This window comes from Stenella coeruleoalba, assembly GCF_951394435.1.
Source record: "Stenella coeruleoalba genome assembly, chromosome: 5".
Taxonomy (NCBI): Eukaryota; Metazoa; Chordata; class Mammalia; order Artiodactyla; family Delphinidae; genus Stenella; species Stenella coeruleoalba.
In genome coordinates, this window is record NC_137150.1 from 74,597,561 (window position 1) to 74,624,805 (window position 27,245).

At 43.3% G+C, this 27,245-nt stretch overlaps 1 protein-coding gene across 2 annotated transcripts; it reads left to right on the forward strand.

Annotated features, from left to right (window-relative positions):
- Positions 1–45: 45 nt before the first annotated feature.
- Positions 46–24,048, forward strand: MUC13 (mucin 13, cell surface associated). Of its 2 annotated transcripts, none has more exons than XM_079922984.1 (8): positions 46–887; positions 9,792–10,039; positions 13,729–13,854; positions 14,195–14,324; positions 14,983–15,020; positions 16,625–16,709; positions 19,111–19,316; positions 24,025–24,048. In XM_079922984.1, exons 2-7 carry the CDS (start codon positions 9,913–9,915, stop codon positions 19,310–19,312), a joined length of 708 nt encoding a protein of 235 aa, XP_079779110.1. In that variant the 5' UTR covers positions 46–887; positions 9,792–9,912; the 3' UTR covers positions 19,313–19,316; positions 24,025–24,048. The 2 variants fall into 2 exon arrangements, with proteins under 2 accessions (XP_079779110.1, XP_079779109.1); XM_079922983.1 differs by lacking the exon at positions 24,025–24,048 and adding an exon at positions 20,894–22,171 and having other exon boundaries at positions 19,111–19,312.
- Positions 24,049–27,245: the final 3,197 nt, after the last annotated feature.

Below are 27,245 nucleotides of genomic sequence, written 5' to 3' on the forward strand. Positions count from 1 at the left end.
CAGAGAGGCTGGGCCCCAACACACAGGCTGGAAGCTGGAGGTACAGCAGACTCCTGAAGGTCTATGCATTGTTGAAGGCCATTAGGTTTGATTTAGGGGACAACAGGGAGCTCATGCATCAGGATGACTGGATAAAAACAGGAACAATGAGGTGTAAATCTGTGCTTGGATCCCTGCCTTGGCACATTATTGCTGTGTGACTGGGTAGGCATTTTAACCTCTCTGAACTTTTGTTGCCTCATCTCTATAACTGGGATAATCTGATCAACCTCCCCAGAACCCTGGGAGGAGTAAATGAGATACCTTTGGAAAGATTCCCTGTGCAAAGTGCCTGGCACATAGTCAGTTTCAACAAGTTAGTTCCCCTTCTGTTTCCCTTCCAGAATATGGGACCCTGCAAGTATGATGGAGAGCTGGTCCCACAGAGTCACTTGGGGAAACTGTGGCACTCCTTCCGTTCTTAAGGAGTTACTGGAAGGGGAGTTTTGGAGGCAACCCCTTACCTGTGAGCTCAGTGTCCTGACAGGAGCGACTCCCCCAGCAAGGGGGCCATGGCAGGCAAATAGACCTCAGTCTCACCTCAGAAGGCATTTCTTAGGCTCCATACCAGTGCTCTCTCCTCTGAATCCCCAAGCTCTTTATTTACTGTCCAAATGTTGGAATTGGAAGGATCCTCAGAATTTCTCTAACACTCAAATCTCTCTTTGGACAGAGGAGGACACTCAGGCTGAGGGAAGCTGGGACTGGTCTTGGACCACAAAAGATGGTGGCTATCCTGGGTCTAGATCTCTGGGCTCTTAACTCAGAGGCTAGTGCTCTAGTCATTTCTACTACAGCTTTTTGTCGCTTAAGAACACGACCGCTCCATCATTTCCTTGAACTGTTCTGTAAGTGTCATGTCTTGTCTCCTGAATTGGAGAGTATGCTAGCAGGTTCTTTAAATGAATGCATTATGGATGGCATTTCTTTCCTAGCCCCGCTGCAAAATTATACCATAGATCCCTGGTCATCTTTCAACAGATAAAGAAAGCTTGTATCAAGTACCCCTTTCTCACTGCCCTATACCTTCCACTGTCACCTCCAAATCCCATCATGAACCAATCATGATAGGAAATGTTAAATTAGAACTCTGAAGCCCATTTTGCTTTTGGACTCCCTTTTGAGGTGATCATTCCTAAAAACAGAATTTGGTTCATGTTTTGGATTTTCTGGATTGTTCTGCAGAACCCACATGGCTGTGAACATTTTCTAAGTAGGCTGGCTATGTTTTCAAGCTTCTCTATTTCTTCAAAAGTCAGAAAGGAGTATAGGAAAACAATTGGACAGGAAAATATATATCCTGAGTCTTAAAAACACACAGCCACAAATCAGAGAGGGAAGAAGTTGTTGTTGTTGTTGTTGTTGTTTGTTTTTTGGAGTTTTTTGGTCACAGACGTCCCTTTTAATAGTGAAAGACTGAAAATAACCTCAGTATCATAATAGGAGGTTGATTAAGTACATTATGATACATGCATGGGATGGAATATTATGCAGCCATTTCAAATGATGTACACATTTTAAATGATGACAGGAAAATATTCACAACATACTGAAAAATGAAAATGTACGCTAAAAAGAAGCATGCATAAAGGATTTTACCTTGCAAAAATAAAATATATGCATGAAAAAAGACTGGTAATATTTAGAATCAGAAAAACAATTATTTAAAAATAAGAGTAATATATGCTTACTGTAAAAAATTTGGAAAAAACAGAAAATATGAATAGAAGACAAAAAAATCACCGACGGTCTCTCAACTCAGGGATATTTATGCATTTTGGTATATTTCCTTCTACTCTTTTTTTTTTTAAATAAATTTTTATTTATTTATTTTTGGCTGCATTGGGTCTTCGTTGCTGCACATGGGCTTTCTCTAGTTGCAGCGAGCAGGGCCTACTCTTTGTTGCGGTGCGTGAGCTTCTCACTGCAGTGGCTTCTCTTGTTGCAGAGCATGGGCTCTAGTCGTGTGGGCTTCGGTAGTTGTGGCTCACGGGCTCTAGAGCGCAGGCTCAGTAGTTGTGGCACACGGGCTTAGCTGCTCCACGGCATGTGGGATCTTCCCGGACCAGGGCTCGAACCCGTGTCCCCTGCATTGGCAGGCAGATTCTTAACCACTGTGCTACCAGGGAAGTCCCTTTCCTTCTATCTCCATTTCTATGAAACTGCTTCATCTGGGAGGGCCCGAGGGATCACTCCAGGATCACTGAAGCTGGTCCCCAACAGTGTAGCCATGGAGAAAAGGAAGAGCATGGCAGCAAACACAGGGAGGGCAGGAGACAGCTGGACAGCCAGGTAGCGGCATTTGAAGGCGAAGAAGAGTGTACACATCCCCAGGATGAGGAAGAGGGTCAAATAGAAGATGCCCTTTTGCCGGGCCATCATCACGCGGCCATCACAACAGAAGGTGTTCCTGCCTAAGAGTTTCTCCCATTTCCGTGTCACCTTCTTTCTCACCACCATCACAGACATGATTGGAATTCCTGGTCCGAAATGGGTTTTGTGATTACAAGAGGGAAGAAACAAAAGCTGAGCCCAGCTTTGAAATCACGTTGCTTGCTATTACTGCCGCTGGGTCAAACGTCATCAGAAGTCCAGTTTCTAGCCCTGGAAAACAATCTTCTCCTGATAAACCGGCCCAGCGAGAGAAGAGAGACCAGGAAGGGGAGTCGGGCCTGAACCCCGGAAACCGAACTCAGCGGGGAACCGAGGCCAGGAAGTGCACTGTCCCAGGGGACCGCGTTGGCCGCCCGAGGTGGCAGTGCCTTCTCCCCAGCCCGGAGGCTGCCTCCTCCTGACAAGGGGGCCCAGTGGTCGGGGACCTAAACCAGCTGTGGTAACCACCCACCGCTGGGCGAATGGCAGGAAGAAGTTTTTTAAAGTCCTTTTTTTTCTCTCTCAGTGGTTGTATCACTTGATTCTTTTTTGGATAATGAAAGAATTAGAACTTGGTACAGCTGATCTCAGGGCCCCAAGTTGCAGCGCTGATTAGAGAGATTCTTATGATGTCTTGCTCGTAGCAAGCACTTAGTATCTGGTGATGTGATTTGGTATTATATTCTGATGCTTCTCACCGCCCCATCCCTCCTTGGGATCAGTTCTCCTCTGGGTCAGGTGTGCCCAGGTCCAATCACACACACACACACACACACACACACACACACACACACACACTTTGAAGCTGACTTCTGGCTTCCTGGGCCCTTTCTTGGAATGATCCAGACTCTGTTTGGTTGATTACTGTTCTCTCTGTGCACAGGGAGGAACACACACCCCTCTGTCTCTCTCAAAGCACAAATCTGACATTTTTACAGCTCATCAAGAGACCTACTCTTGACTTTCTGCAGAAAGTGACAGCTTACTGTTTCAGATATCACTTATTCTACTTTTGGTTCACTCCAGGCTCCTTAATCCTAAAAATGATTGTCCACAATTTTTCTAGTATCTTCCAACAAGACCTTGCTATAGCCCTAGATTTCCTCCGAATGCATGCCGAATAGAGATCTCTAGGCCTATAAATGGCCATCTTATGGCAACCCCATGCCTCCCTATGTGAACCTCAACGGTGGATATAAAACAATGGGTGGGGGGCTTCCCTGGTGGCGCAGTGGTTGAGAGTCCGCCTGCCGATGCAGGGGACACAGGTTCGTGCCCCAGTCTGGGAGGATCCCACGTGCGGCGGAGCAGCTGGGCCCCTGAGCCATGGCCACTGGGCCTGCGTGTCCGGAGCCAGTGCTCCACAATGGGAGAGGCCACAACAGTGAGAGGCCCGTGTACCGCAAAAAAACCCAAAAAACAAAACAATGGGTAGGGACTAGTGCTGAGAGATCTGAGAGTCTGGGAGGTCTGAAGACCATTTTTTTTTTCTTTTTGGAATTTTATTTATTTTTTATACAGCAGGTTCTTATTAGTTATCTATTTTATACATAGTAGTGTATATATATCAATCAAAATCTCCCAATTCATCCCACCACCACCACCCCCTCCAGTTTCCCCCCTTGGTGTCCATACGTTTGTTCTCTACATCTGTATCTCTATTTCTGCCCTGCAAACTGGTTCATCTGTACCATTTTTTCTAGGTTCCACATATGTGCGTTAATATAGGATACTTGTTTTTCTCTTTCTGACTTACTTCACTCTGTATGACAGTCTCTAGATCCATCCACTTCTCTACAAATGACCCACTTTCATTCCTTTTTATGACTGAGTAATATTCCATTGTACATATGTACCACAACTTCTTTATCCATTTGTCTGTCGATGGGCATTTAGGTTGCTTCCATGACCTGACTATTGTAAATAGTGCTGCAATGAACATTGAGGTGCATGTGTCTTTTTGAATTATGGTTTTCTCAGGGTATATGCCCAGTAGTGGGATTGCTGGGTCATATGGTAATTTTATTTTTAGTTTTTTAAGAAACCTCTATACTGTTCTCCATAGTGGCTATATCAATTACATTCCCACCAACAGTGCAAGAGGGTTCCCTTTTCTCCACACCCTCTCCAGCATTTGTTGTTTGTAGCTTTTCTGATGATGCCCATTCTAACTTGTGTGAGGGGATACCTCATTGTAGTTTTGATTTGCATTTCTCTAATAATTAGTGATGTTGAGCATCTTTTCATGTGCTTCTTGGCCATCTGTATGTCTTCTTTGGAGAAATGTCTATTTAGGTCTTCTGCCCATTTTTTGATTGGGTTGTTTGTGTTTTTAATATTACGCCACATGAGCTGTTTATATATTTTGGAGATTAATCCTTTGTCTGTTGATTCATTTGCTAATATTTTCTCCTATTCTGAGGATTGTCTTTTCATCTTGTTTGTAGTTTCCTTTGCTTGCAAAAACTTTTAAGTTTCATTAGGTCCCATTTGTTTATTTTTTTGTTTGTTTGTTTTTTGTTTTTGCGGTACGCGGGCCTCTCACTGTTGCGGCCTCTCCCGTTGCGGAGCACAAGCTCCGGACGCGCAGGCTCAGTAGCCATGGCTCACGGGCACAGCCGCTCCGCGGCATGTGGGACCTTCCTGGACCGGGGCATGAACCCGTGTCCCCTGCATCGGTAGGCGGACTCTCAACCACTGCGCCACCAGGGAAGCCCCTGTTTATTCTTTATTTTATTTCCATTACCTTAGGAGATAGATCAAACAAAGTCTTGCCGTGATGTATGTCAAAGAGTGTTCTTCCTATGTTTTCCTCTAAGAGTTTTATAGTGTCTGGGCTTACATTTAGGTCTCGAATCCATTTTGAGTTTATTTTTGTGTATGGTGTCATGGAGTGTTCTAATTTCATTCTTTTACATGTAGCTCTCCAGTATTCCCAGCACCACTTATTGAAGAGACTGTCTTTTCTCCATTGTATATTCTTGCCTCCTTTGTCATAGATTAATTGACCATAGGTGCATGGGTTTATCTCTGGGCTTTCTATCTTGTTCCATTGATCTATGTTTCTGTTTTTGTGCCAGTACCATGTTGTCTTGATTACTGTAGCTTTGTAGTATAGTCTGAAGTCAGGAAGTCTGATTCCTCCAGCTCTGTTTTTTTCCTTCAAGACTGATTTGGCTGTTTGGGGTATTTTGTGTCTCCCTACAAAATTTAAGATTTTTTGTCCTAGTTCTGTAAAAAATGCCATTGGTAATTTGATAGGGATTGCATTGAACTTGTAGATTGCTTTGGGTAGTATAGTCATTTTCACAATATTGATTCTTCCAATCCAAGAACTTGGTATATCTCTCCTTCTGTTGGTATCATCTTTAATTTCTTTCATCAGTGTTACAGTTTTCTGTCTACAGGTCTTTTGTCTCTCTAGGTAGGTTTATTCCTGGGCATTTTATTATTTTTGTTGCAATGGTAAATGGGAGTGTTTCCTTAATTTCTGTTTCAGATTTTTCATCATTAGTGTATAGGAATGCAAGAGATTTCTGTGCATTAATTTTGTATCCTGCGACTTTACCAAATTCATTGATTAGCTCTAGTAGTTTTCTGGTGGCATCTTTAGGATTCTCTATGTATAGTATCATGTCATCTGCAAACAGTGAGAGTTTTACTTCTTCTTTTCCAATTTGTATTCCTTTTATTTCTTTTTCTTCTCTGATTGCTGTGGCTAGGACTTCCAAAGCTATGCTGAATAATAACGGTGAGAGTGGACATCATTGTCTTTTTCCTGATCTTAGAGGAAATGTTTTCAGTTTTTCACCATTGAGAATGATGTTTGCTGTGGGTTTGTCGTATATGGCCTTTATTATGTTGAGGTAGGTTCCCTCTATGCCCACTTTCTGGAGAGTGTTTATCATAAATGGGTGTTGAATTTTGTGAAAAGCTTTTTCTGCATCTATTGAGATGATCATATGGTTTTTATTCTTCAATTTGTTAATATGGTGTATCACATTGATTGATTTGCATATATTGAAGAATCTTGCATCCCTGGGATAAATCCCACTTGATCATGGTGTATGATCCTTTTAATGTGCTGTTGGATTCTGTTTGCTAGTATTTTGTTGAGGATTTTTGCATCTATATTCATCAGTGATATTGGTCTGTCATTTTCTTTTTTTGTAGGATCTTTGTCTGGTTTTGGTATCAGGGTGATGGTGGCCTCATAGAATGAGTTTGGGAGTGGTCCTTCCTCTGCAATTTTTTGGAAGAGTTTGAGAAGGATGGGTGTTAGCTCTTCTCTAAATGTTTGAGAGAATTCACCTGTGAAGCCATCTGGTCCTGGACTTTTGTTTGTTGGAAGATTTTTTTTTTTTTTTTTTGCAGTACGCGGGCCTCTCATGGCTGTGGCCCCTCCCATTGTGGAGCACAGGCTCCGGACGCGCAGGCTCAGTGGCCATGGCTCATGGGCCCAGCCGCTCCGCAGCATGTGGGATCCTCACGGACCGCGGCACAAACACGTGTCCCCTGCATCGGCAGGCGGACTCTCAACCACTGCGCCACCAGGGAAGCCCTGTTGGAAGATTTATTTTTTTATTTTTTTATTTTTATTTATTTTTTAAAGGGCTTCAAATGCTTGGCTTTTTATTTATTTACTTATTTATTTTTGACTGTGTTGGCTCTTCATTTCTGTGCGAGGACTTTCTCTAGTTGTGGCAAGTGGGCCCACTCTTCATCGCGGTGCTGTTGGAAGATTTTTAATCACAGTTTCAATTTCATTACTTGTGATTGGTCTGTTCATATTTTCTGTTTCTGCCTGGTTCAGTCCTGGGAGGTTATACTTCTCTAAGAATTTGTCCATTTCTTCCAGGTTGTCCATTTTACTGGCATAGAGTTGCTTGTAGTAGTCTCTTAGGATGCTTTGTATTTCTGCGGTGTCTGTTCTAACTTCTCCTTTTTCCTTTCTAATTTTACTGATTTGAGTCCTTTCCCTCTTTTTCTTTTTCTTTTTTTTTTTTTTCTTTTTTGCCGTACATGGGACTCTCACTGTTGTGGCCTCTCCCATTGTGGAGCACAGGCTCCGGACGCGCAGGTCAGCGGCCATGGCTCATGGGCCTAGCTGCTCCGTGGCATGTGGGATCTTCCCGGACCGGGGCACGAACCCATGTCCCCTGCATCGGCAGGTGGACTCTCAACCACTGCGCCACCAGGGAAGCTCCCTCTTTTTCTTGATGAGTCTGGCTAAAGGTTTATCAATTTTGTTTATCTTCTCAAAGAACCAGCTTTTAGTTTTATTGATCTTTGCTATTGTTTTCTTTGTTTCTATTTCATTTATTTCTGCTCTAATCTTTATGATTTCTTTCCTTCTACTAACTTTGGGTGTTGTTTGTTCTTCTTTCTCTAGTTCCTTTAGGTGTAAGGTGTAAGGTTACACCTTTGGTTGTTTATTTGAGATGTTTCTTGAGGTAGGCTTGTATTGCTATAAACTTCCCTCTTAGAACTGCTTTTGCTGCATCCCATAGGTTTTGGATTGTCGTGTTTTCATTGTAGTTTGTCTTTAGGTATTTTTAAATTTCCTCTTTGATTTCTTCAGTGATCTCTCGGTTATTTAGTACCATATTGTTTAGCCTCCATGTGTTTGTGTTTTTTACATTTTTTTCCCCCTGTAATTGATTTCTAATCTCATAGCATTGTGGTCAGAAAAGATGCTTCATATGATTTCAGTTTTCTTAAGTTTACCAAAGCTTGATTTGTGACCCAAGATGTGATCAGTCCTGGAGAATGTTACGTGTGCACTTGAGAAGAAAGTGTAATCTGCTCTTTTTGGATGGAATGTCCTATAAATATCAATTAAATCTATCTGGTCTATAGTGTCATTTAAAGCTTATGTTTCCTTATTAATTTTCTCTCTGGATGATCTGTCCATTGGTGTAAGTAAGGTGTTAAAGTCCCCCACTATGATTGTGTTGCTGTCAATTCCCTCTTTTAGAGCTGTTAGCAGTTGCCTTATGTATTGAGGTGCTCCTATGTTGGGTGCATATATATTTATAATTGTTATATCTTCTTGGACTGATCCCTTGATCATTATGTAGTGTCCTTCCTTGTCTCTTGTAACGTTCTTTATTTTAAAGTCTATTTTATCTGATATGAACATTGCTACTCCAGCTTTCTTTTGATTTCCATTTGCATGGAATATCTTTTTCCATCTCCTCACTTTCAGTCTGTACGTGTCCGTAGGTCTGAAGTGGGTCTCTTGTAGACAGCATATATATGGGTCTTGTTTTTGTATCCATCCAGCAGGCCTGTGTCTTTTGGTTGAAGCATTTAATCCATTCATGTTTAAGGTAATTATGTATGTTCCTATTACCATTTTATTAATGGTTTTGGGTTTGTTTTTGTAGGTCCTTTTCTTCTCTTGTGTTTCCCAGTTAGAGAAGTTCCTTTAGCATTTGTTGTAGAGCTGGTTTGGTGGTGCTGAGTTCTCTTAGGTTTTGCTTGTCTGTAAAGCTTTTGATTTCTCCATTGAATCTGAATGAGATCCTTGCCGGGTAGAGTAATCTTGGTTGTAGGTTCTTCCCTTTCATCACTTTAAATATATCATGCCACTCCCTTCTGGCTTGTAGAGTTTCTGCTGAGAAATCAGCTGTTAACCTTATACGGGAGTTCCCTTGTATGTTATTTGTCATTTTTCCCTTGCTGCTTTCAATAATTTTTCTTTGTCTTTAATTTTTGTCAGTTTGATTACTATGTGTCTCAGCATGTTTCTCCTTGTGTTTATCCTGTATGGGAGTCTCTTCACTTCCTGGACCTGGCTATTTCCTTTCCCATGTTAGGGAAGTTTTTGACTATAATCTCTTCAAATATTTTCTCGGGTCCTTTCTCTCTCTCTTCTCCTTCTTGAACCCCTATAATGCAAATGTTGTTGTGTTTAATGTCCCAGAGGTCTCTTAGGCTGCCTTCATTTCTTTTCATTCTTTTTTCTTTATTCTGTTCTGTGGCAGTGAATTCTACCATTCTGTCTTCCAGGTCACTTATCTGTTCTTCTGCCTCAGTTATTCTGCTATTGATTCCTTCTAGTGTATTTTTCAGTTCAGTTATTGTATTGTTCATCTCTGTTTGTTTGTTCTTTAATTCTTCTAAGTTTTTGTTCTTAATTCTTCTAGGTCTTTGTTAAACATTTCTTGCATCTTCTTGATCTTTGCCTCCATTCTTTTTCCTAGGTACTGGATCATCTTCACTATCATTATTCTGAATTCTTTTTCTGGAAGGTTGCCTATCTCCACTTCATTTAGTTGTTTTTCTGGGGTTTTGTCTTGTTCTTTCATCTGGTACAATGTCCTCTGCCTTTTCATTTTGTCTGTCTTTCTGTGAATGTGGTTTTCCTTCCACAGGCTGCAGAATTCTATTTCTTCTTGCTTCTGCTGTGAAGACCAATTTGTTGACGCTTCAGTTCAATTCATCAAGTGATGGATTCATTTCATTTTTAGCACATCTCCTTCAGCAAGATCTGCAATGCATACTGTTGCCATAGCAGTAGTAAACATTTTTATGGAAACTACAAAACTAACTGAAGAAACCGTATCACATGCCATTAAAACAGCAATAGAACACAGTGCAACTGAGCTTACAGGATACATCAGTAAGTATGAAATAATTTTATACGACGATTACCTGAAGAACTATCTACTTTTCACAAATTTTTCTATTATATGTTTGAAGGGGGCCAGAAGCACTGAATAATTGAATCCACGGACATCTCCCAGTTTCCTTTGAATCTGTTCTTTCTTCCTCCCTCCGTTTCCCCTGTCATTTGGCTTCTGCTCCTTTATCACCATCCCCCAAGTCATCAGACTGACTAGTTTGTTCCTCTTCTTGGAAGGCAGTCTTGGACAAATAGCCTCTGGACCAGGAAAGATGAAGAAAGGAGAAACAAGAGGGCTGTATACCAAGTTTTAGCTTTCCGAATGCTATAGAAAGTTTTATCTATACTGTTTCCCCTTTAGGCCGACACAACCCCCCCACAGGACAGCTGTTAACAATTCATTTTTACTGTGTTACAAACACCCCAAATCTTAGTGGCCTGAACAACAACCATTTATTTATTATAACGCTATAATTCTGTGGGTCAGAATTTGGGCTGGGCTTACCTGGGCAGTTCTGCTCGTCTAGGCGGGGCTCGGCTGATCTCTGCTTGGCTCACTTAAGCATCGGCCATTAGCTGCCGGGTAGATCAGCTGAGGGCTGACTGATCTAAGATGGCTCAGCTGGACAGTTTGTCTCTGCTCCACATGATCTCCCTTCCTCCAGCAGGTTAGTCCAAAAGGGTTTCAAGAGCAGCAAGAGGGCACATTTCAGTACACAGGTGCTTCTCACTCTCTGCTAATGTTATATTTACAACTGTCCTGACGGCCAAAGCAATTCACATGACAAAGCAGAGTGTGGCAGGCCCTACGAAGGGGCATGGACACAGGAAGGCAGGAATAAACTGGCACTATTACTTCAATCACCACAGCAGTCATCAGGAGTTCCTCATCTCAGAGGTGTCCAAGGCCAGCCCTGGGGGCAGCTCTGTGCGACTGGTTCTCAGTCCTGGTTGCCAAACCCAAAGGCCTCTGTTGAGACACAACTTATCTGACTTTTCTGTAACATTTGATACTAGTATCCTCCCATTCCTGAAGTCCTCTTCTCTCTGAACCTCCACTCACCATTCTCCTGATCCCATTCTGCCTTCCTCATCTTTCATTTTGATCCTTCTGCGACTCCTTCTTTAGTCTCTTAAATTTTTGCTTTTTGCTTATTGTAACCTCCATGCCCTAGTTTGCAAAACTTATTTCTCTTTTTGAAAATATAATCAAATTCTGTTCATTTATAGTTTTCTAGCACCTTCTCTCTTTTTCGAGATTTCACAGATGATCACTGTTCTCTCAGGACCTGGAATGTAAATGCTCTGGAATAAAACACTTAAAATTCTATTAGAAAAGATGGGGGTTCCCCTGCACTGTACCCGCTCCATGGGTCCCTTTAGCAATGTCCATTCAACTCTTTTCCATCCAAGTATTATTTCCTGGCAAGACTGGAGAAAAATTGTTCTGAAGCCATTCTGTTTTTCTCCTGTCATTCATCAACATTACACCAACCAGGCCTGGCCTTTCCATGAGCGCCTGTAACATGGAAAACGTATACACCCTTTCATTCATTTGCCCATTTTTTATTTTTAACCCTTTGCTCTTTGTTGTTGGATTTTTGTTGCTGTTGTTGTTTTGGGTTTTGTTTGTGGCAAGCCTGAGCTCATTTGGGACTCTAGACTGTCTCTGTCACACTTTTAATATTCCATCTTTGGTTATGGGATCTTCTTTTTATATTTTGTCTCTCATCTGAGAGCGTCCTTTGCAAACCATGCCAGTTTCTTATATTACCTGGCCCTGTCCCTTTTTTTTTTTTTACAGCTTGTTGGGATCATTTGCAGCTGCACAGTTAGAATTACATTTTCAGAGCTTCTTACTTTCCTGAACTGTTTTCATCTTCCAGAGTCTCATGCCATGGAACTGCACCTTATCCTTTTTGAACATTTCAATATTTACTCTCTCAGTCATACTTCTCTTTCTGGCTGTCACCTGGTCCTTGTCTTCCAAGGGACTCGTCACTTCTACCTGCGAATAAATTTCTCCTCAGGGTCAGAATTTGGTCCAGAGTAGCAATTCATGCCATCAGAACCTCTACCTCCAGAAGATGAAACTGTCAGCAAGGCAAGACAAAAACCTTATCATATGCTCTGCTTTGGGCTGAATGAGACTTCTAGCAAGTGTGAGGAAGTTGAGGATCCCCATCAGCATGGGGACTGACCACTCCAAGTGGTTGTCAGATGAAAATAACCAGCGCATTCTTCAAAATAAAGTTGGGGACCCTTGCAATTCTCTCATTTGGTTCTACTTAGTAACTGCCTTGGTTCTGAGCCCTGGAAGACTTGAAACCATCTGGTCTCAGGGCTGAGAATTGCTCTTTTTTTGGACAACTCTTCTCAGCATCTCTCCACTCTGAGACCAGGCATGTGCTCTCAGGTACATTAACAGATTACCAAATGATGCCAGCTAGAGACGGCCACAGGAGCATGAGCCGCCCAGCACATGGAAGGGAGAGCTCAGAACTTTTAGAGAAAAACACTTTTTCCTGCTCTCTTGCTTCTGCTGCAAAGACAGATTCTCTTTTCTGTGTCAAAAGTTGTAGAATCTCTTTCTCTGGTTTTTATTTAGAGGCATTTTCAAATGGCAGGTAATGAAGGAAGGTTAGTTACAGGTTTGGGGTGTTTAGAAGAGAGTAACCACATATCTGTTCTACCTGCTCCTATTCTCTCCCCCTAATCTATTCTCAGATTCATCTTTTTGTCCCTAATGTCTTCCAATCTGCTTCTAGACTAACATTCTTAAAAGATGGCTTTCTTATGCCATGCTTCTGTTCAGAATCTATCAATGGATTCTCAGGCTTGTAGGATAAAAGTCAGTGTCCGTAACCTGACATTGAAACCCTGCTATACCCATGAGTGAACAAAAGAACGATTACTTGCTGAGTATCTTATAGTGGACAATTGCATTTACATTAGTTCATTCAGTTCTCACAACAATCATGTGAAACAAGAATCATTAGCCCATTTCATAGATGGAGGGAACTTGGACCCACCACGAATTAAACATTTGAACAAAAAGCCCACGGCCAATCAACGGCAGAGCCAAGAGTTCTCACTTTTGTTCCTCCTCACCACACTGCCTCTCCCCTTCCCACGTACAACTCCATCACTCCTGGACAAGAATACTTTACTTCTTTTCATGCCTTGTTTACTCCACTTAGACCTTGCCTCTCCTTTGACTGTTCAAATCTTCCCTATCTTTCAAGACTTACCCCAATTTCCACCTCCTCCACGATGTTACCTTTAGCTACCTGAGCCCCTGAATTCCCACTGTACTTAAAGTCTGTATTACGAGTTGCTGGATGCGATTCTCTAAGGGTATAAACAGATAACTCTCCAAAGATGGGGTCCAAAACTTATGCAGCTACTGTGTCCCTTGTGGAACCTAGCAAAGAGGTAGGTGCAAAAGAGACTTGGAACATCATTGCATTGCACTGGATTGAATTAATTTTAATTGAATAAGATAAGGAAATAGTTAGAGAAGAGATCCCCTGGGGAGTTGAATTTCAGAATCTCAGATTTTCATTGGTTGAATCCCAAAATGTGTTAAAAGGCAACAATAACGACAATGGAATGGGGTGCTTTCACAGGTTACCTTATCCATATTGTCTTGCTAAATATGTCTTTGAATTATTTGTGCCTCTTAGAGCAAGATCGGTGTGATTATTACGGTTGTGAGAAAGAGAATGGGCAAGATGACTGCACCAGTGGTTTACTATGTCAGTGCAAACTGGGGCTGCAGAGACCGAACCCACAGATCCCCCTGTGTGTTGGTAAGTGTTCCACCTGCTTCTAAATGTTCTTCGTGCCTCCTCCACTCTCTCCTTTTGCATTTGCAAAGTACACACTTTCCTGCTCGAGTTTCCATGTGCATTTCAGAGTCTGAGGGATGTGAATTTTGGCTTTAGTCCTGTGGGCCTGGATAGGGCCTTGGCTAAGAGCTGGTGAGGAGGCCCACATGCCGCTTCACAGGGCGCACGTCAAGTGCAGAGCCACTGAGCACCGCGTTTTACCCAGAAAAAGCAACGTGAAAAAATTGTATTCTGTGATGTGTCACTTTGGTGTTGAAGGGGTTGTTTCTGACAATTACCCAGAAATCACTCTCTTTTGAAGCTTTGGGTCCAAAGTGTCCTGATGACTGCAACACACAGAAGAAGAAGCAATGCCTAGTGGAGGACAGCAGGAACGCTACCTGCGTGTGCCTGCCAGACTACAAGGAAGATGATCGTGGGATCTGTCAACCGTAAGAGAAATCCCTCCTTCTTCATCTTGTCGTAGCTGAAACTAGGCAAAAAGGATAGAGCTTGTCACATATGTATGAGTTTAGGGTCTGGAAGTTGGTTCGCTGGCATAAGTTGGTAGGTACAGAGCATCACCATCACCACCACCATCATCATCATCAGTTTTTGAACATTCTCCGTGTGCTGGGAACCACAGCAGGTAATGCTTCTCATACAACAACAGTCAGGAATGTATTTATTCCCCATTTTCAGGTGAGGAAACTGAAGCTCGGAGAATATAAATGACACGTCCCCACTCACAGGGCAGCAAATAAATGGCCGAGCCAGGTGGTCTCGCAGCCCGAGGGGGCCCCACTAAGCTCCATGCCTCTGGGACTCGGCTTCACCCAAACTGCTGAATCCTCCTGGCGCTCAGAAGATGGAGCGTTCAGTTGGTAGCAAATGGAACCACACGGGATTGTGTAACCTGTCAACCTTCCAGAGTGCCGTGAAAGACACTCACCTGGAAGAATGGGAGCGTAAGGAAGAAAAGAGAGAGAGGAGACGGAACGGGGAGGAGAGAATGAAAGAAAGATGCAAGGAAGACGTGGAGGTTGGGTGGGAACTCTGACCTGCTCCCACAAGGCTCCTTACCATGGTCTCCTACTCCTTGTATTTTAGGTGTGCGTTTGGCTACAGCGGAGTTGATTGTGAAGACCGTGAGTAGAAGAGTCTTGCTTTGTTAATAAGCTTCTAAGAAACAGACATTGACCGCATTCAAAATTCTGTTCAGTCCCCCAAAGTCTCTGGCTTGTTTCATAAAGAGAGAGAAAAATCTACCTGGAGTTTGTCTTCTGGGTCAGGCCACTCCATGCTCACCCTTAGGTTGTGGGCAGAGCCTCTCTGTTATGGGAAATAATAGAACTCAGCCCAAGAGGTGGGCTGGTGTCTCTGCACTTGTCCCAGGCCAAAGAAGTTTGTCCCAACATTATATTCATTTCCTACATTAGATTAAATATGCATTGTCTGCTACTAAAAAGGATAAAGACCAGTATATTCCAAAACTGTTTATGTTCACAGTAGAGCAGAACTAGAAACCAGATATTCAAATACTCAAATCATCTTTTTGTCTCAGAGCTATTTACTAATTTGGGATGTGTTGTCATAAATTCAGTTGCCTGGTTCCCTCCCAGGCCCTACCCCCACCAGACTGGGACAATACTAACTGTATATTTTAAGTGATTTCATATTTTACATTTTATATAATGAACTAAAAGATCAATGATCCAAGATGAAGGGAATATTCCTGTTAGCCTCCCAGCCAGCCACAAAGTTAGTGATAAGAAATGCTTTTAATTTCTACTGTATTTTGTTGTGAGGCTGGGTTTGCTAAGTCATTTCTTTCTTCTGGGCTTTCAGTGTCTACACCTATAAAATGACAAGTGCGGATCAGATGGCCTTTGAGGTTTTTTCCAGACTTAATGGTCCCTGGCATCCTGGTTAGAGGTGGCATATATGGTAGTCACGTAGCAGAAAGGATCAAAGGGATCCAGAGCAGCAATGTCCAATAGAAACGTAACACGAGCTTCAGATTTAATTTCAGATTTTAAAAGCTCTGAGTAAATTTTAAGAAGTAAAGAGGAATAGGTGAAGTTGATTTTAGTAACATTTTATTTCACTCAATATATAGAAAATACTATTTCAATGGGCAATCAGTACAAGGATGATTAATGAGATAGTTTACATTTTTTTCATACTATGTGTTTGAAATCTGCTGTGTATGTTAAAATTACACTTACCTGCCACCCCACAGCCGTATTTCAAGAGCACCAAACAAGCAGACCCAGAGGAGAATGGGTGGTAATGAACCTCCAGTCTCTTCCCTCATCAATTCCATCAAGCTCCTCTGTTAGTGACAAATTTAACTCCAACCCAGTTCCCCTAGTTTATCAGCAAAGTTCGTTCTGGCAGGCAGGCAGGCAAACCAGCAGAGGTAAGGAGGTAGTGTGGACCTCCGATGAGATCTCACCCCCCGACAAAGCCCAGGAAGGTCCTGCCACCATGGCCTCCTCTGTGCTTATGGACTTCTTTTATCTGGCAAGGTTGCCTCTTTTGATTGGGTTCTGAAGACACAGTTGGGGGTGGGCAGAGAGAGGGCTAAAGGAGGTGAGCCCCCCACCCATCCTGGTCCTGGAAGAGGGTCAGAAAGCAGAGCCCAATTGTCCTCTTGGCCAGGAACCACTGGGAACACACGTACCTGTGCAGTAGACAGTGGGAGTCTGCTTGGGGGAAGCCGTTCCTACTCTTCTCCTTTCCCTTTCAGCATTTCAGCTGATCCTCACGATCGTGGGCACCATTGCTGGCATCCTCATTCTCGGCTTGGTGATCGCATTCATCTTCTCAGCGAGGTATGGGATGAAGTGTCCCTTTCCTGGGACACAGTGCCACCTGCATTACACTCTGGTTTCCAAACACGCCCAGCCTTTCCCGGGCAAGAGAAGAAAAGTAAGGCGAGGCCTCTCTAATACCATTGCCCTTTTTGTCTTACCTGAATTTTCTTCTGATTCTATAAGCTACCCATGATCACTGAAGAAAATAGCAAATGTGGAAAGGAGCAGACTAAAAAGTCACCCACACAACCCACCACCCTGAAGCAACCAGCATTTTGGCCTACATCCTTCCAGGTTTTTTGCTACTTTTTAAAATGATGTTATATATGTAATTTAGTATCTTTTGTGCTTTAAAATTTTTTTTGTGGAGGTTTGTTTTTGCTTAATACTATAAAGTGACATCGCAACCGTTTTCTGATGTCATTAAAAACTCTTTTGGGAGTTCAGGGGTTTTGTTTTTGTTTTTGTTTTTTTTGTGGTACGTGGGCCTCTCACTGTTGTGGCCTCTCCCGTTGCGGAGCACAGGCTCCGGATGCGCAGGCTCAGCGGCCATGGCTCACGGGCCCAGCCGCTCCGCGGCATGTGGGATCTTCCCGGACCAGGGCACGAACCCGTGTCCCCTGCATCGGCAGGCGGAACCCCAACCCCTGCGCCACCAGGGAAGCCCCAGGGGTTTTTTTTGAGCACAAGCCACCCATGTGCTTGGCCCTGCAATAAACCTTTATCTGCTCAAAAACAAAACAAAACAAAACACTCTTTTGTTAGCAGTATTTAACTCCATTGATGTTGTCAAATATGATTTTCATTAAGTCACTCCCTTGCCCAGGACCTCGCTGCAAATAGCCTAACGTCCACCTTAACTGAGTCCCCTGGGTTTTAAGTAGAAACATTACCTCTGCATGGCCTTTTCTCAGCTTGTGCCTTAAATGCCCTTCTTAAAAACTTAAGTAGGGTCCATTCATTTATTCTACAAACACTTAGATAAAGTTCCCTCCATTAATAGAGACGGAATACTATCATCTATTCCATTCTCAATGTGCCAAGTGAGGAGCTACTCTGATTTTTTTAAAAAAGCTACTTTTTGAAAATTACCTTTAGCTAATATCTTATATTTTGGCAAAATAGGTTTTTTTGCACTGTAATGCGAGAGGATAGAGTTTACATTCCTGAAATATTTTGTTTCTTTTTTTTTCTTCCTTTACTCCATTATGATATTAACTCTTCCCCAGAGACTTGATTATAAGGATGCCAAGCTGGGAACTGAGAACACGACTTTCCCTTTTCCAGGGGTGGGGGTGTGGTGGACAGGACATTCGACTCTGGAGCAAGGCTGCTTCCTCCACAGTGGACCGGCTCACTGCCGCAGTCTCCAGGGTCCTCAGGGACTGTGATAGAGCTTGTGCCCCTTGAGAGCCTCGGTTCTCGGTTCCCCTTCCTGCTGCAGAGCCCCGTTTGCTCTTTGCCCAGCCACAGATTCATGACTCTTGGGAGCTCTTGTCCAAGAATTATAATTTCTTGCCCTTTCCAAAGGGAAGGAAGCCTCTTGTCAGTTACCTTAGATGGGAGTGCTGTCACAGGGCAGGAACTCCGTGGCGGGCTGGGCTGACCATCAGGGTCACCAGGTGAGTGGGTCTTCCTTTCTGACGTTCCAGTGTCTGAGAGTCACCCCAGGACTGCCCTGTGGCCATGATGGATGCCTCTGGCCCCATTACCCATATTCTAACAGGGCAGGACTGTCGCTGCAGGCCAGAAGGAGAGAAGGGTCATGATCAGAGTTAATTGGGGGACAGGTGCCTCCCTCACCTGCAGGTCCATCCACTTGGCTTTGAATGCCTACACTTGAGGTCCTTGAGGGCCCACAGAACAACGTGGGAAACTCCTATTTCTCCTTAAGACCTTTATGCCTTGAACTCATTTTGTTCACGGAGGTGCTTCTGTAGACATTGACTTTGCCTGAATGAAAAATTGTACCACAAATCATCGTTTTCTTTGACTTTTATTACCATTTCCATAAATAATTCAAAAGCACACTGAAAAATACTAACATTATTAGCAAAATGTAAATGGGACTGGAGGAATTAGATGGTAACGTTGGATCAGGGTTAACGTTCTGGTTTTGATGGTTACATGGAGCTTATGAGGAGACTTAGGGAATCTACACTGAATGAAGTAATGACGTATTACCAGTAATGGACATCAGGTCTGCAGCTTATCCTTAAATGGTTCAGAAATGTTGACAGTCGGGGAATCTGGGTGATAGATGTATGGGAGCTCTGTGTAATTTTTCTTGTTTTTGGTAACTTACATGTACATTTGAAATTATTTCAAAAATTCAAAACATTTTGAAGAAAAAATATTAACTTTTGCTTCAAGGAACTTGCTGCCGTTGTCAGACCCTAATTCTTGTTACTGATTACAGATCAAAGAACCAAAGGAGGAATGTGGAAGAACAGAACTTGATTGAGGACAATTTTCAAAATCTGCAACTGCGGAATACCGGCTTTAGCAATCTAGGAGCAGACGGGAGGATCTTCCCTAAGATCAACACGAACCTGCCCAGAGAGAGTGAGCCACAGAATCCCTACGTAGTCCGGGGCGGTATACCCGGCACACACTATTAGGTGAGTCTTTGCATGCTTTCTGTTTGCCTTTGCAGAGTGAAATGCCCCAGGGCCGACTTGGGACCTGGCTGTTGTATCATCAGCAGCCCTGGCTGCCCAGTAGACTTTTTTTTTAATCGAAAGCTATTGAAAGTAACCACCACTTGGTCCCTAACACTGATCATCTATGTGACTAGACACACCACTTAATTTATCTGTTCATCTATTTCCTCAGCTCTAAAAAAGGAATCTTAATTCACATGCCCTTGAGGTCTCCTTAAATGATATGTTTCTTGGGATACAACTCCAGTGGTTGTGATGACAATTCCCAGACTGCTGAAGGGCCTAGGACCTAGGGCAGGCCTGGGGAGGACTGTTGGATGTAAACATGGTTCTGTTTACGTGGATCCTTTCCAGCCAGCCCACGTGAAGGCAGATCTCTCCTTTCCTCCCCGCCCCACCCCAGACCACAAGGCCACCCGATCAATTTCTAAAGCGACAAAGCAAGTGAGGCCGATAATATTTTCTTTCCCTTGGGAGGACTTTCAAGGCAAGTAGCTTGTCCTTGTTAGATTTGTTTTGGAGAATCGTAGCTGGCATTGCTCAGTGTGACCAAATGAAATACTGAAAGGAGAAAGCCTGTCAGAGAGGACTCCCCTGGGGAGGAGTGACAAGACAGAAGGGAGAGGAAAAGTGGCCAGAGAAGAGAGAGGGGGAAGAAGAGAGGAAAGGAGAGAAATGACTTGTTTAAAAGAGGAAGAGTGGGGAGAAAGGGAAAGAAGGAGGGGTGAGGTATCCCCAGGAGAGAAGAAAAATAAAGAGGCTGAAAGAGAGGGGGGACCCGGGAGGGTGGTAGAGGGGCCGGGGAAGGGGAGCACAGTATCCCCACTCCCCGTGTGTGAGCGTTGCTTCTGCAGGCGGCCCAGGTGAGCGGGTCATCCTTTGAGGATCTTAACGCACTTTGAATATTCTGGGAAAATCTGACTTATTTTTAGTTTGAAATCCCACGGTTGATTTTACGTATCAGCTTTCCTTCAGTCATGGAATCTAAGTGTTCCATGCGTGCACGAAGGGATGACTTGCACAAAATGCGCCGTGTGGGGTCGGACACAGGGTCTAGCCAGCAAGAGCCGAGATGGACCTCTCTTTGGTCCTACCTGAGGTGAACCTTAACCATGGAACTCATTTCAAACCTCCCTTTCCCCACAGTGGAGCCCTTACTTCAAGTATAACCTCTGAAGAAAGCCCTTTAGTGGCTGAGCAGGCATGGGATTTAGAATCAGACAGACCTGGGTTCACAGCCTGGCCCTTCCTGCTACGAGCTGTGTGATCTCAGACAAGTTATTTGACTTCTCTGGGTTTGTTTTCTCATCTGTGAAATGGTTAAAATGAAGCCTACCTCAGAGGGTAAATATCAAATAAGCCAAAATGCATAAAGAACACAGCACGATGGGTTCTAATTTGAATAATAGTATTCAAATTGTATTAATTACAATAATGTTAATCATTTATGAATCTAAATTTTCTCATATGTTTCTGTTGGAATACTTCTTTTCTAAGAGTGTTTTCCCCCTCTCTTTCTCTCTCTCTCGTTTTGTCTAGAACGGTAAAAATTTGGAACCATCCATGGCCCCTCAACCCAACGTATGAGCTTTTATTTTGAGTGTTTCAAAGACTGATGGAGAAGGGAGCAGCCATGAAGGTCTGGCCTTTGGTATTTCTCTTCCATCCAGCCTCTCTGAATGGAAGTTGTGACTGTTTGCAATGAATACAGCTTGTTTGCTAACTAAGTACCTATGAAATTAAATGCACATAGATGCTATTAGTAAGCATCTATACTTAAGATAGTTGATTTGCTCCAATCAGTACAATAGTTAGGTTTTTTTTTCCTGGCCGTGCAACAGTAATCATTCTATGTATCTAGAGGGAAGCTCCCCAGGATTTTTCACTCCTGAAAGAGTCTAGAAGAGTGTTGCTTTGAGTTGATACCCTGTAGATAAGTGACGTATTCTGGGAGACTCTTACACATCAGCTGTGGAGGTCCCAGGAGATGGGAGGACATACCATCCTTGAAGATGCTGAGGTTCATTCTCTGGCAAGTTAAAACAGGGAAGCTCCTTCTTTTCCTCAAATGTAGGGATTTCATTACCCTTGAACTGCCAGGAGCTTGTGACCTGTGTTCAAATCAAGAGGACAGATAAAAAGAGACAGGTCTCTTAGCTTTTTGGGAGCAGTTACTGGCAATCCAGGGCCTTCCTAATGTCAACTAGAAGGCCTGAACTAGAAATGTCCTCTGCAGGGGTACGTTCTAGAGGGTTTGAAATGCCGGTGGGTAGGGGAGTCAGTGGGGAAAAATGTGACCAGGAGAAGGAGGAACAGAGGTAGAAGGAAGCTGGGCTGGAGGCTGAGTAAGGGAGAAGGTACCCAGGGCCCACCTTCATCCTCAGATTCCCCTCCTCAATGAGCAAATGGGCATTTCCTCTAATTCGTGCCCTACCCAAGATTTAGAACCTAGGAGAGGATGTGAAGACAGAGCCCCCAGAGCAAGAGCTTGAAGTCACTTTGAAATTGTAGACATTCTGACTGGCTCATGGTGAGAGAGGGAGCTTGGGCTCTGGATCCAAACGTTCAGCCTCGTGATACAGACTCCAGAGGTATTGCACCAAAGCCTCAGCCTTCCCTGGGGACAGAGCCTTAGCCGTGGTCACGAACACACACACACAGCTAAGAATGGGGACAGCCACCTCCAGCACAGGCTTTCTTTAATGTTAGTAGTATCCTTGTTTATGTCTAATGTCTGGTCTCTTTGCAAGTTATTTTTATTTGTTGTTATTATTTGTTCTTGACTGTTAACTATAAGCAGTAACAAATAAATTGTCTTTAATAGATGGTCCTCCCTTGTGTTTGGGACTTTGGGTGATGCACATAGCAGTTAAGTTTCACTTTCAATAGCAAACATGACACATGGTAAACCGAATTGATTAACATCTGCTCATTAGGGGCTGCTGGATTACCCAAGGTAATTTTTTTTTGTCATGGAATAGACATTTTTGGCTGCTTCCTCAGGCGTATCCCACAACTCTTCCATTTTGAAGCAACCAAGCATTTTGGGTGGGATTGATCCGACCCCTAGCTCCAAATGTAGGCCTTGGTTGGCCCAAGCCAATCAGTGGAATCCCATGCCGGCTTGCCAGTGATTGACTTAGCAAGCACATGGCACAAGTGGATATGATTAGAATAAATCTCAGATGTTGGTAGGAGGCTTGGAGGAGGAGAAACTCGTCGTTCTGGAGAGCGGGGTTGAGGAGGTGAGGCCTCGAACTGCTTCAGTTTTGCTGAGCTGACACATAGAGGAGGGCAAAGCTGAGAGAACCATGGAAGAATGGAGCTGGTGCTCTGATCAGACCATCCCTGAAGGCTCTGGACTTTACCGTTAGGACAGTTTGAGTAGTTGCTTCTGTTTTTGCAGGTGGAAGCATCCTCACTGATACAGCTTGTGATTACTCTTGTGTTCTCAAGGCTAGCTGGTGAACATAATAAAAGAAACTCGTATGACCTATTAATGCCCACAGTAAAAATATTAGTCAGCAATCAATAGGTTAACAGAATTAATGAAGACATAACTTAAAATTGGCTGACCACTGTAACTTGACATCACAGTCTCTAGTTCTGGCCTGCATGTTACCTCCTTTACATTTGAAGATGATTCTGGATTTAGTGCTAAAAGTAGGCTGTTTGAACCTCTTTTCTTTCTTTTTTTTTAAAAAAATATTTATTTATTTATTTATTTGGTTGCACCGGGTCTTAGTTGCAGCAGGTGGGCTCCTTAGTTGCGGCTCACTGGCTCCTTAGTTGTGGCATGCAAAGTTTTAGTTGCAGCATGCCTGTGGGATCTAGTTCCCTGACCAGGGATCGAACCCGGGCCCCCTGCACTGGGAGCGCAGTGTCTTATCCACTGCGCCTCCAGGGAAGTCCCTGAACCTCTTTTCTAAAGAGTCCCACCTCTCTCGTGGCCCTCTGCACTACACCATGTCAGTTTCCATCACTGCTCAAAGGTCCTGGGCCATACAGAACTCTGGGCTTCATGGACCAGAGTATATCCATTCTTGGGTGAATTTCATTGCTATTGTTTGAATAAAAATAATGCTCCAAATATGTATATGTGTAATATTTATGAAAATGGCTTTTGTCTCCAAAGTTGCTTTTGATCTTACATAATAGAACGTGTAATTCATTTGTTTCCGCTCACTGGGACCTTTGCAAAGGTTTTCTAACTGACTGCCCTGCAACCTCGCAGGGCTGTCAGAATGAACTTTCTAAGATGTGAATCTGATCATGATATTCCCTTGCTTAAGGCTTTCAGGGGTTCTCCACTGAGAGAATCAAGCTCAGAGATTCAAGCCAGACTCTTTGTGGCTCAAGTGCTCCAGAGTTGCCTCTCCTCCCCCGTCCCCACTCCCACTACCCCCGCAGTGCTCTAACACTTGCATACCTGCTGTTCCCTAAACATGCCACCTCCTCCTACCGCCATTTTTTTGGAACTTATTTTATTTTTTTTATACAGCAGGTTCTTATTAGTTATCTATTTTATACTACCTCCATTTTTTTGCCTGTGCTGTGCCCTGCACTTGAAATGCCCCTTTCCTTCAACTGCCTAATAAACACCTCCAACTGTCTAGATCAGCTAAAACACCATCTCTTCTGACTTTCAAATCCTCCCCTTCTCCACACAGCCCTCTCAAGCAGAAGTATCGCCTCTCTCGTGTCAGCTGGGTCCTGGAACTCATTTCCCTGGTAAAGAGGTCCTGCATGGTAAGTCTGTGTTTCCTTCTCACCCAGCACAATGCCTGGCATAGAATATTAAATAGTTATGAAACAGTATAAAGCAGGACTCTTCCAGCTCAATCTTGAAGGGTGTGTTCATTATCTTGATGGTGGTGAAGGTTACCACGGTTATAGCAAAACTTAAATTACAAACTTTACATATGTACAGTTTATTGTATATATACCTCAATTGAGCTGTTTTTTTTTTAAAGTGGAGTGTGGACACTCCTGCGGGAGCCTCTCTGACCTTGAGGGAGGCATCCTCTAATCACTGCCCTCAGACAGCACAGGAGCACATACATGTCATTCTGCTGATCTCTGCTTGAGCCTGAAGGCTCTCTGAGGTCAACGCTGGGTAAAACCAGCTGGGGATGGACCATTGCCCCGACAGCAGCAGGTCTCGGCTGTACACTGGAGTCACTTGAGAAGATTTAAAAATCACTGATGCCTGGGTCCCATCCCAGAGCGCTTCGTTGGTCTAGAGCATCCGGCTGGGTTAAGCTCCTCAAGTGATTGGAATGCGCAGGGGAGTCTGAGAATCACTACTCTCAACCAGCGGCTTGGCTCCTTGAGGTCAAGCCCCAGATCACATCATTTCCCATTCCTTCCCCAGAGATTCTAGAAACCAGGAATCTGTTATGCATGAGAAGCTTTAGTGGCCTCTGAGCTTCCTTATGGAGGAGGAGGTCAATCGTCCAGGTGGCATCAACACCAAAACAGCTTGAAACTTAAATCTTTGGGGCAATTTTACCCCTGAACTACCCACCACCCTCTTCCTTCTTCCTAGCCGCTGGGCAAATTCTGCAGCCAGTAGGTGGTGCTGTCTCCTATGGCTTGCAAAAACCCGACTTCCAGTGGGACAGTTGTTTTAAAAGCCTTGTTGGAAATCATTCACTTTTAATGCAACAATTCTAAATAATTCCCCCTTGACTTTTTCTCGGTCTCTTCATTCCTTGCTCTTGTGCCAGGGAAACATGAATGTTATCAGTTCACTCTTGTTGCACATTTGCATAATTTTTACTGGATCATTAGAATCATACATTGTTTCTTTCCAGTGGCCCTAGAATAACTTAAGAATTGAAGTAATGTTAATGTCATCTTAATGATGCATAAAATTTGGTACAATTATTCAGATAATCAATGTTTTATTTAATGGCTTTCCGAAATAAAAAAGAAGATAAATCAATTTGCATTGAAAAATTCATCATTTTAAGTTTAAAAAAAATGCCACCAGTGGGAGATTTCTAAGATCATCAGCTTTTATGAGGTGATCAAGGTCTGGCTGGATGTTTTAGAGAATGAGGTTGGGAAGAGCCCTGGGGCACAGTATGGGGAGCTTTTCTTCAACCTCCAGGTTGTGACATGTGTGCACTTTTATTCAAAGACAAAGCTTGGAGCAAACCACAAAGGCTTCATTATTCCTGCAGGCTCAGTAACATTTTCTGAGCCCACAATCAGAACATGTGGTCTAATAAAAGAATCCTCTCCTGCTTCCAGATGACAGCCAGTTTGAAAAAACAACAATAATAATAGTTAATATGTTATGGAGTATTTAATATAGGCCTGGCACAATTCTTCCTTTCATTCTCACAATAATTGTGAAGTAATACTATTATTACCCTTGTTCAATAGTTGGGGAAATGGAGGCAAGAAACTTGCCCAAAGTTTTATGGGTAGTAATTAGCACAGCCCTCTGTCATTTAATGCTAAAATATTAACGTATGTAGGATATTTCGATGGTTCGTAGAGACGATGAGACATATATTTGAAACTGAGAGTGTCCTATATTTACTAGACCTGGTGCCAGATCTTCCTGGAGTGTATAGGTTAATGAGCCTTTATTACCCAAAATGAAAAATTCTGTCCTTACGTCATTGTTCAGATTTCAGAACATATTCTCTCCATTAAAGTAATTCATCTAAAATCATCTGCAAAATGCCTGCTGTGCATTACCGATGGCCCCAGCTGTGGCTGTGGCTTCCCTCTCTGTTTGGGTGCGGGGCCTCCAGTTTCTCTCTAATGAAAAGTCTCTCTATTCTCTCTCTGCCCGGCTGTGGTATCCTGCCCATATGTGGTGACAGAGGAATCCTTGAGGCTTCTTTCCTTATGCTGGAAACAATAACCTCCTGACAGGGTCCAAGGTCCCGCTGGGTTGACACTGAACACCTCCAACCCCCACCCCTGCTTAGTGCCACCTTTACCAGCCAGTCCTTCTCTGCTCCTGAGCTTCTGGAGAAAAACCCTCTGTCTTATTTCTCTGGTATGTAGAAGGTCCTCAACAAAACAAGAAAGAATGAAGGCCCTATTTCAGTGAAGTAACATCCTCGAGCAAGGAATATCCTGGACTATGGAAGCAAAAAATAGAATTAGGGCAAAACAAGAGAAGTCTCCAGATTATAATAGGGTCGATTGTCTAAATGTCTATTTGTAATGTCACTTTTGAGGTATTTTGTTTTTAAGCTTAGTCCATAACAGAAAGCCTCTCTTAGCCAGCCCTAACCAACCAGCTTTACCATTTTCTCGAGAGGAATTAACTTATACAATACCCTCTAAGTTGTACGTAATTCTTATTCCATAATAGAATGTCTATCATTTTAAACTAATCTTTTAAAATTTTCTATTGTTATTATTCTAAGTCTCAAGCTTAAAACAAGACACACACCCCAGAAGGGTCAACACAAATAGACATTTGGACAGCGGACTGCATTATAGTCCAGAGACGTCTGTCCTTGCTCCTGGGTGCTCCTCAGGAGCCCTCTGCTCTCCTGTACGTGGCGATCCAGGCTCCTTCCTGCTACGGCTTCCTCATTTTGAACATGTTTCTCAAGGTCACACTGTACTCATCTGTATCAATCTACTAGAAAGGGAAAAAGCGTGGAGGATCACGCAAGAGAGATCTTTATGGGTCAGGTCTGGTGTTAATACCTCTCATTTTTTCCCACATCACATTGGCTTAGAACTTAGCCACATAACTACACCCAACACACCCAGGGAGACAGAGGAATATAGGAGAGCTCCATGTCCAGGAAGACCAGGAAATGGGTGCTTTGTGAACAGCTATCCCGTCTCTGGTCCTCTCCCTCCCTCTCCCTTACAACATGATGTCACCCTTCAAGATTCTGCATAAATA